The sequence below is a fragment of the Perissodus microlepis genome, chromosome 19, assembly GCF_051167445.1.
Source record: "Perissodus microlepis isolate ML-2025 ecotype Zambia chromosome 19, ASM5116744v1, whole genome shotgun sequence".
Classification (NCBI taxonomy): Eukaryota; Metazoa; Chordata; class Actinopteri; order Cichliformes; family Cichlidae; genus Perissodus; species Perissodus microlepis.
In genome coordinates, this window is record NC_140479.1 from 1,871,425 (window position 1) to 1,881,148 (window position 9,724).

Below are 9,724 nucleotides of genomic sequence, written 5' to 3' on the forward strand. Positions count from 1 at the left end.
ACTGATGCTTTTCTATTCTGAAAAGAGTACACAACCTGCCTCATTCACACAACCACTTTTTTCTGTGCTCTTTCTACGCAACATTTGCAAACATTCATACTCCGAAGTATGGGTATCTCGCCCAAGGATATACGGCATGCAGACTGCAGCAGACAGGGGTCGAACCACCAGCCTATCGATTGGTAGGCGACCTGCTCTACTACCCCAACTACTGCCACTCCTAGTAGTCATATTATTCATATAACCCAAAAAGTTGATTCTGTTTCAACTTTGACGTTTTCACTGGGATACGTTTCATCACTCATCCGAGTGATGACTTCAGTCTCCACACTGAAATTTTAGCAAAAGGGGGAAGTTTTGGGAGTGACGGCGGCAAGAGAGCGCAAGCAAGCGAGAGAAAGAGTTTTGATGTGAGAGATTTGTGATGTTTATGGTGCTTGAACTGTATAGTTAGTGTGTAGTGTGGTTGTTTTGTGTGTCAAAAACAATGAGGACTCTGCCAAAGGCAGACTGCAGTGTAAACACAGTCTCCAGGTGGAAAACAGGAGCGACACACCTTCACGCCTGCAGGTATCAGGCTGTGATGTGCTCCTCTGTCTTATAGTGGACAGAGACATTTTTTAGAGCAGCACAAATAATTTGTGTGGTCTCCTATTTGATGCAGAACACCTGATTGTTCTGTAAATTGTTTTAAATGGTTATTTAAAAAAAAAAAAAAAAAAAAAAAAAAAAAAAAATGTGCACAGTTTTTTTAAAACTTACAATTTCTATTTGCATTTAAAGTTATGAAAGTGATTGGTTAACCATGTTTGTGGTTTTTACAGCGAAAGAAAATTACAACTTTTCACTCTGATTTTAAGTTTTTTTCTGGTTTTAGATCAAGTGTGTTAATAATGTCAGAATGAAACAACTAAATTCAGACATGTGAGGCTGTGCTGAGAAGAGTGATACCAAACAAGGCGAGGTAAACAGTTTTTAACAGTCAAATAAAGAAGTAAAATCCAAAGTAGCCAAAAGCAACAGTTATAGTAACCCCAGAGGGTTAAGAGTTCAAGTGAACAAGTATCAGAATAAGTTAACAGTTCATCTGCATAATTACTACTGATTCTTTCGCTGTGTAATAAAAGGCTGGTGGATGGAGCAGGTTTTTCCCTCTGCATGTCAGAGTTTGTTGATTAGGTGCTTTGATGAAGGACTGCCACTTAGCTTTTGCCCAGATTTTAATAGTGATGACAGGAACAGCGCTGCTCTTTTGGACACTAGAAACATGTTTTCTTTCACTCAGCACCTCAGTAACTGCACCTTTGCTCCTTACAGTGTGTGAAAACAACTCCGGCTCCATGTTAAACTTACGAGCGTAACCATCCCTGCTGCTGTGTGCTGTCAGTCTTCTTGTTGAAAAGCTGTTGTGAAACCTTTTACTCACTGCTCCTAAATGCATTTCTATAGCAGATCTGTTTTTAGTTGCAATGTGAGTGAAACCACTTCCATCGTTTAATATATCTGTGCGCTACAGGGCCGTGTGTTAAACCAAGCATCAAAGCAAAGAAGTTGCGTCGAGGACTTTTTATAATCGAATTACTCGATGAATCGTTGCAGCCCTAAATTAAACCATTAGTAATTAAACCATTACTTTACCAGGTTACCAATGTAGCTCTACAGGGTTCTGTGCTAGGACCATTTCTGTTTGCATTATAGATGCTTCATGTAGACTGTATCATTTAAAGGCACAGGATGCACTTCATTGCTATGCATGACACCCAGCTTCAACTATCCATGGACCATCTATATCTATGATAGTCCTGCAGGTTTTAGATGCATCCTTGATCAAACACAGCTGATTAAAATGGCTAAATGACCTCCTCAACATGTCTTGAAGTTCTCCAGATGCCTGGTAATGAACTAATCATTTAAATCAGGTTTGTTGCCCAGGGTGAGATCTAAAACCTGCCGGACACGGCCCTCGAGGCCTGGAGTTCGACACCCCTGCACTAAGCAATGTTTATTTACAGCTACAGGGCACAGAGTATGGCATTGACCTTTGAACCCTGCCTTACAGGCCAAACTGTACCAATCCCTGCTTCTTCACAGCAACTGCGGCTCTCAGTTACCACTCATTTAACCTGACATTAAAAACATTTGGTCGACCCATGAGCTTTTATGCTGAGGCAACAGTGCTAACCACTGCACCACTATTCAATCATGGGCTGAGATTTTCCACACACACTAGTGTATTCTCTATTCTGACTTAGTCTTTGTTAGATATTGACACAGTATAAAATATCATGTAGTTAGTCACCTGAGGTTGCATTAGCATAATTTTAAGACCCATTAGGTCTAGATCAGGGGACTCAAACGGCATGTGGGCCACTCCTGGCACTGTCATCTCACTGGAGCATCATTTTAGTGCTCAAGTAGTACAAAAACAAACCAACAAGTAAACACCCACAAATATTTCTTAAAATGCAGTTTTAGGAAAAAGTCACTTCAAGAGCCAAACTGCATTAGATTTCTCCACATCAATATACAGGCTGCAAGTGGCCCCTGGGCCGCGAGTTTGAGACCCCTGGTCTGATTGTTTTTCATCATGTCCTGATATTGAGGAATCTTTTTTTTTCCCTGGCTCATTGTTGATATCCGATACATCTGATCCAGCTTTCTGGGTCAGTATTAGGCTAATATTGAATTAGATCATACTGCTGCCACCACACATTTTAGCCCATGGCCGTCTGCACGACAGTAATCAGGTAGCTTTACATTTAATCTGTGTGGTTTAATTGTGAACATTAAGTTAAAGAGGACTTGAGCAAATCTGAAAAGTCAAAATTACCAGTAGCAATAAACATCATGATCATCTTACCCTCAGAGATCCTTTGACCTGGTCGTCTTGCACTACCTGGGAAGTACTTTCACCTTTTAGAGTCACCTGAAGACACAGAAAGACACGAAGAATACTGATGATTTCTCAACAGAGATGAAGAAACAATGATGTCTAACAATGATGTTCCCCCTAAATGTTAAAAATAAATAAACCAGGATAAGATGAGCTGAAGCACCCTGTTCTTTATGTCCCTAACAAGAAATCTGAAACTGGAGCACGTGCACAGATGTTTGAATAACAGGAAGATTTAACAAATAAACCAAAAACAAACAAACTGTCTACAGGCGTCACCACTCAGGCAATATCGACAGTCAGCACTGACATAGGAAGAGAAGAGAAGTGAAAACTGGAAGCAAAGACTTTGCTGAGTGTTTTTTAGCAAAGTTTTTTTCCACAGAGTCGAGTTTTCAAACTGGTGCAACATCACATCTATACATCTTTTAGCTTCTGTACTGGAACATCATTAAAAGGGCAATAAAACTGACACGGTCACACACTCGTGTCCTCAACCGGGCTGTGGTGGTTGCGGTGCATGCACCAGGCTACAAAAGTCAAGAGGTGCACAACTAGCCAGCAGCTGCGACATGGTTTTTGGTGTGCAGTGAGTAAAAGTAAAGACTCCTTTATTGTTGCCGTCCTTACATTTCAGCAGACCACAATGAATGCATTGTTACATGTTTTCACTCTACACAATAAACTAGCAAGTACAATAATATCGCAAATGTAAGAAAACACAGAAAATAGTAAAGTAACAAATATAAAAATACAGTTCTGCTAAAAGGATATTACATTTGTTGGTAGCCATGGACTGTGAGTGATACTGAATACTGAGCCACGATATGCTAGTGTTTTGCACTGTGATGTAATGTCACATACAGGAGCATTGTAAGGACATCATACTGGATGTCACAGGGATTTTGCAGGTAGGGGCTGGTAAATGAAGCTCACCAGGTCCATTCACCTACGTTAGCCCTCAGTGTTCTGACGGCCTGGATGCACCTGATGCCAGAGGTCACGGCTTTGAACAGGTGCTGTCCAGGGTGAGACAGTGGGCAGCAACAGCGACTTTCTCAGCTCAAGGACGGGAACGGAGAACTGGTTCTTATAGGTGTACGTGGAACAAGTTCTTGTAGAGAATTCTCCTTCTAACTTTGCTACAATCAGCAGTTAGTACTTAGTTCATGTTAATAACTGACAAAGGTTTTTTGGGCAACATAGCATTCTTTCCATTTCCCTAATATGGAGTATCACTTAATGATTTCTATTATTACATCAATGTGTTAACTGTTTAAGCTGGACATGTCCTCTGATGATAGGACACCCACAGCTGGCTGTCTTCTGCAAACTCAGATCTCTTAGGTGACAGTCACAGACGCATTATGGGATGTTTAACCTCGAGATGAAAGACTTGGCCTGCATGCAAAAAAGTGGGTCGATATAAGCCTAACGAGTAAAACATCTGCCACATTTGAATGAAATAGTTAAGCAGTGAGTTAATAAGACAACTTCCTAAATGAATGGCTGCAGCCTCATTGTAAAGTAAATAAAAGCCCTGGTGTGTAGGCCCAACAGGCTGATGTTCAAGTAATACACTGCTAGAAATCCTGGTCTAATGTTAGAATAAACTCCATGAAGAGCTGCTGTCAATGATCATCCAGGCTCCAAAATACAAGAATGGTATCAAAATAAAAACTAGCAGTTGCCATGTTACCTTTTAGGTTTAACAAATAAGCACATGTGAGCGAGTTGTGTGTGACATTCACAAACGGGGGCGGGAATCGAGAACTGTTTTGTCAGTAATCACCCCTACACCGATCACAAAAAAGAGGGGAAATGCCTCCAACAGTAAAACATTTGACCTCACAGCAGGCAGTTACTTTGAACAAATGAAAGGTTTATTTTTCAGACAACTTCTTACTTTCACTTCCTGCATTTTTAAACAAGTATCTGTACTTTCTACAGATATTTGTAGAACAGGCTCGTTACTTTAGGTTTAATGAATTTGCAGAGAGTTATTATTCACGTCACTGCATGCCATCAAGCTGATTTGAGCCTAAAGAGTAACGCATGAAAGGCGGTCCCGTTCCCATACTAATCTCCAGGGGATGTCACATGAAACCTGATGATGTGTAACACAGTCAGGAAATCAAGTTGGCCGGTGTTTTTCTTTTTGGTTGGCAGAACCGGAGCGACTGCAGGTGTCAGTGAGCACTTCAGCATCTCGCTATCGCTACAACAGAGGGGCGGGCATAAAGGGAGTAATTTTTTTTTAAGTGGGGGGTAATGTCAAATGCAATATTTTTATCAGCAAACACACAAACTGTTGTGTCTGCAGTTTGCCTCACGGTGTGTTGCTAGCTAAAGGTGCAGCTGCTGTACTTCACAGATATAGGTGTGTACATCCACAAAGAGCAGTAAACCTCAGAGCAGCAGTAGCCCAGATCAGCTGATCACAGCCTGCAGAAAATCTACAGGAGATCTCAATAGAAATGACTGCGATTCCCACACTGAGCCACTACAGACGATTTTAGGGTTCCCCCACCTGCTGAATCCCACTTTAACAACTGACTGTGCTCATTTTCTTATACAGGAGCAAAGTCACCCTCTGCAATGTAGGACACGAAAATAAAAAAAATAAAAAATCAATTTTTCTTCTTTTTCTTCTGATTGAAGCAGAGTAAAATCAGAATTAAAAATGAGACTAACCGTTTGTATTCATCTTCTAATATTATTTTATCATTGCATTAAGGCACATAGCTCAGTTAGCTTTGCACAAAACGTCCTCCAAAGACCTACTCTTTACTTTCTTACATTTCAGAGCCTGTACTTTTAATCAGTACTTCCACTTTTACTAGAATATTTTTTAACACTATTATCTGTACTTCTACTCGAGTACAGAATGTCTGTACTTTTGCCACCTCGTCTATAAGGAATCAAAGCAGTAACAGAATCTGAATTTCTTCTTATCAATCCCCATCCCTACCTACAAGACTTGTGGGTTTGTTGTGGCACAGTGTGCGAGAGACGTACCAGCACACTGTTGCAGTATTTGCTATAGGGGAAGAGCAAAGTTACTTTAGTCAGCAGTAACTGTGCTGTATAAAAGATGTGGGCACAGGCACTGTGATGTCACCACAACTAAAGCGGATATAAATAAATTCTGCATTTGCTCCACTTTTAGAAACTGGTGGTTATATCCACCGTCTACATTCAGTTTATGGCTTTAATGTGTTACATCTAAACAAACTTTACATCAGCAGGTGTCCAGGTATACTGAGACTCACACAGCTGGTGGCAACAGTCAGCCTGGTGACTGATGTCAACCAGATGATGTTTAATACTGGAAGCTGTCGTACACTTCTTAAGCTCTGATTAATGACTTAAACGACACAATGACAGGGAAAAGGCCTTACAACAGAAACAAAACATTAAAAAGTTGTTTTGGTCATTGGCCAAATCGGGGCATCCCCAATACTGAAAGGCTGCGACCTGATTTCTTCACAGAGGTATGGGACACGTTGTTTACCATGAAGTAAGTAGTGGAACACATTCACAACACAGGACTAGATTCATATCCAGGTTTTGAAGGAACTGTGGCAAGTAGGCCACTGTTAAGCAGAAAGCTTAATTAATTAAAAACTATTCCTTTGAAAAATCAGTCCACCCCGTTTGTGTCTGACATGTACTCAGGGTCAGAAAGCACAGTGACCCAATGATAGTAAGTGGGAAACACTGACAGACCAGACTGTGGTCCTTTGTAAATCCTGATGCTCATGAGGATGAAACTTCTGCTAATCTTACCTTGACTTTCACCATGCGCTTAACAGTCTTGATCTTGGCCTCACAGAAGGCTCCTCGGTACTTGGCACTGACATCAGTCCCCACTGTCAGGTAGGCAGGCTCGTCTGCTACCTGAAATGCCAATACAAACATACACATAAGCAGCAGCTCTCAAGACTGTTTTGAGTTGCATTTGTGAAGTTTGTGTGATGGTTTCACTTTGTCAGTCTGTCATTTGTCAAAAGCCTGGAGAGCACATCCACGAGTCCTGGGTCTAATTCCAGTTTTAGGGAAATGGATCCTTTAAAAACTGATTACTGACGTACCTGTTTACATGATCATCCTGTTTACTGACCATTTGTGTGAAGTGGTTTCTCATCTCGACCCTTACCAGCTTACGTTTTTCTAAACATCAGCTGCTGCCTACATGTTCATTTTGTCTCAGTTGTGTTGACACTTTTCATCTAACTCTTGATGTAATCAGTTTGGTTCAGAAATGTTTCTTCCAAGAACCCCAAACATCAGATAACTTTCCTACCAGATACGTAATGTGAGTGAAAGTAATTAGCTTTTTATTAATGGCAATAACAGAAAATCAAGCTAATCAATCTAAAAACCAGAATAAGACATGTACTAATTAGGTGTTTCAGTCTGTCTAAATATGCAGCCGGTCACCAAACAGCTAATTATATAGTGCTACTTGTCATAGCTCCTGACCCTTTATCATGCAGTTTTACAGGAATAATAATGTTGTTGCATCTGATTTAAATCAATCATATTTTTAGGTTAAAAAAACCCCAAACAGATCCCCCACCAAAAAACTCAAAGGGATGAGTGGTCTTTGGAATATTAAAAAAGGGTCTTTAAATAATTTGCAAATCACTGTCTTCTATTTTTATTTACATCTGACACACAGTCCTAACTTTAATTACAACACTGTCTCTAACAAAGCAGTGGAAATGTGTTTACATTGTACAGCAATTGTCTGAATCCAGCTTAGGACTATAAACATTTGGCTCATCACTATAACACCACAGCACAGATCTGCATGTAAAAACGATAAACCGACACAGGAGTCGGAACTGGAAAAGCACAGTTTAAGTCATCTGTGTCTGGTTCCATCAGGGTCTCTGAGTAGGGTTAAGACATGGTGCTTAGACCGAGAACACCATCTTCAGTTTGTGTCGCAGGTCAAACACTCACCTTCATTTCTTCTCGGCTATTTGAGGGAGTCCAGCTCGAAAGATTTGGGATCACTGAAAGATAATGAGCCGACAGATGAGGTTAAAGCTTGAGGTGGCACTGAGGACAAACAGGGCATAAAGAGTCAAACAGAACAGTCCAGTTTGAAAATCATGCTAAGCTAACCGACTAGCCACTCACTTGTGTTAGCTCAGGCATTCTTTTCTAGCTCGGTCAACCCACTCCCTCCCTCCCCTCAAATCTGCCTACTCGTATCAGTTCAAATATGTGGCCCAAACAGCTCGCAAAAATGTAGCTAATAACCTTTACTTCCAGTGAACACCGGGTCCCCGGTTTGAAGAAGCGTCGGTGGTAGCTCGGTGATGGGCACGGTGCGTGAGCGGGGCCGGAGAGGGGCGCCTCTTCCCGCTCCGCTCCCAGCCCCTGTGAGTCACGTCGCCATCACAGCTTGCCATGTCAGCTAGCTGGGCTAACTGTATCACATCCACACCAAATCCGCTTGCTAGCGACCAGCTGCTACCACACAACCGAATGCCAAGACGAACGAAGTCCAAACAGCGGGCGAACGGGACAAGCTGCTCTTCGCTTCGTAGCTACGTCTAGCTAGTTGGCTAACTAGCGACTCAACTAGCTAGTTACGGAGATTTAAACGGTCCGCTAGCAAATGAGCAGCATAGCTAGAGTCCACTCTAGGTCCCACTTGGTTACGAGGTCAAAGTAAGTTTTCACTAAACAGTGTGAATCAGTGACACTAGACGTAACGAGAACTGCTGTAGATTTATTTATTTAATAAACGGTTCCTCCACAAAGGCGCCGGAGCTTCACATTTCTTCAGTGCAAAAACAACCCGACTGCCATTCAATTCAGACAGCTCCGACGAATAGCGAGCAAACGGACATCTCCCGGTCTCTCCGCTGACGTCCAGCTGCCCTCGGCCTACCGACAGTTTAAACTGTTCAAAGTTTTAGCTTTGTTCTAGGCAAAATATGAAGGTTTTATACTTACATTCACGGACACAGCAGCTTCCCCTCTCGCTCGGGCTGCAAAGCAATATACGAACAACAAGCTGTTGAGCCTCAAGCTCCGTTTCCTGAGAACACGATTGGCTGTGGTGACAGCAGTGGTCGCAACACAGAAATTTGATTGGTGGATCGATTTCTCATTTTCAATAGGACAGTCTTCACGCGGTATCGCTATGGGCTGATACAAACGCGGCGCCACTAGGGAAATGACGGCACCTGCTGGCCAGTGGTGTAATCAGAAGCGAGTTCAATAGAAAAAAATACACACGGCGATCACAATTGGCCGTCCACGCTTTGCTCCTGGCTGTAGCGCGTCTCTATTGGCGGAGCGGTCTTCCTCGTCTGTAGCGATATAACAGGAAGCCTTCCCGTGCTGGATTTCTGAGCACCATATTCAATTCACAGTTCATACTACTTGTTTGTCGACTGGGCTGACCAGAAAAATAACACGCACGATTGTGTCAGATATAAAGTTTATACGGATTTTTACATAACCACAAGCACCGGGCGCTGGTTTGTGACCGCTTTGTATTGCCGGTAACAGCGAATCGAAACAACCGGGAAAAGGCGCTTTATGACGTACTTACGTGTCCTGTTGTTATATGCAGTGTTTTCACATGTACGCGGAAATCAAAGAGGCCGTCTCCTGCCCCTTCCTAATTCGCTGGTAACTCATGACTTGACAACATACAGTGCACACTTTATTAAATGTGATTTGGTTCCACATCTGAGACGTCACTGTATGAACCACGCTCTACAGCTTTACCGGATAGATGAGCTGCAAAGACAAAACGGTAGGCGTTTGTTTGGCGTACCGACGCCACAGGAAGACAGCACA

General features: G+C 42.2%; 1 protein-coding gene across 2 annotated transcripts in view; it reads right to left on the bottom strand.

The window, feature by feature from the left end:
• The window catches only part of arid4a (AT-rich interactive domain 4A), a 38,944-nt gene extending 29,956 nt beyond the window's left edge, over positions 1–8,988 (bottom strand). The window contains exons 1-4 of one of the 2 annotated variants that reach the window (XM_084913878.1): positions 8,870–8,988; positions 7,865–7,917; positions 6,683–6,793; positions 2,861–2,926 (exon numbers count right to left, since the gene is read on the bottom strand). In XM_084913878.1, the coding sequence (XP_084770004.1) occupies positions 2,861–2,926; positions 6,683–6,793; positions 7,865–7,870 (183 nt within the window). In that variant the 5' untranslated portion in view covers positions 7,871–7,917; positions 8,870–8,988. Of the gene's footprint in view, positions 1–2,860; positions 2,927–6,682; positions 6,794–7,864; positions 7,918–8,167; positions 8,812–8,869 lie in introns of those variants that run through there. The other variant, XM_084913877.1, reaches the window with a different exon arrangement.
• Positions 8,989–9,724: the final 736 nt, after the last annotated feature.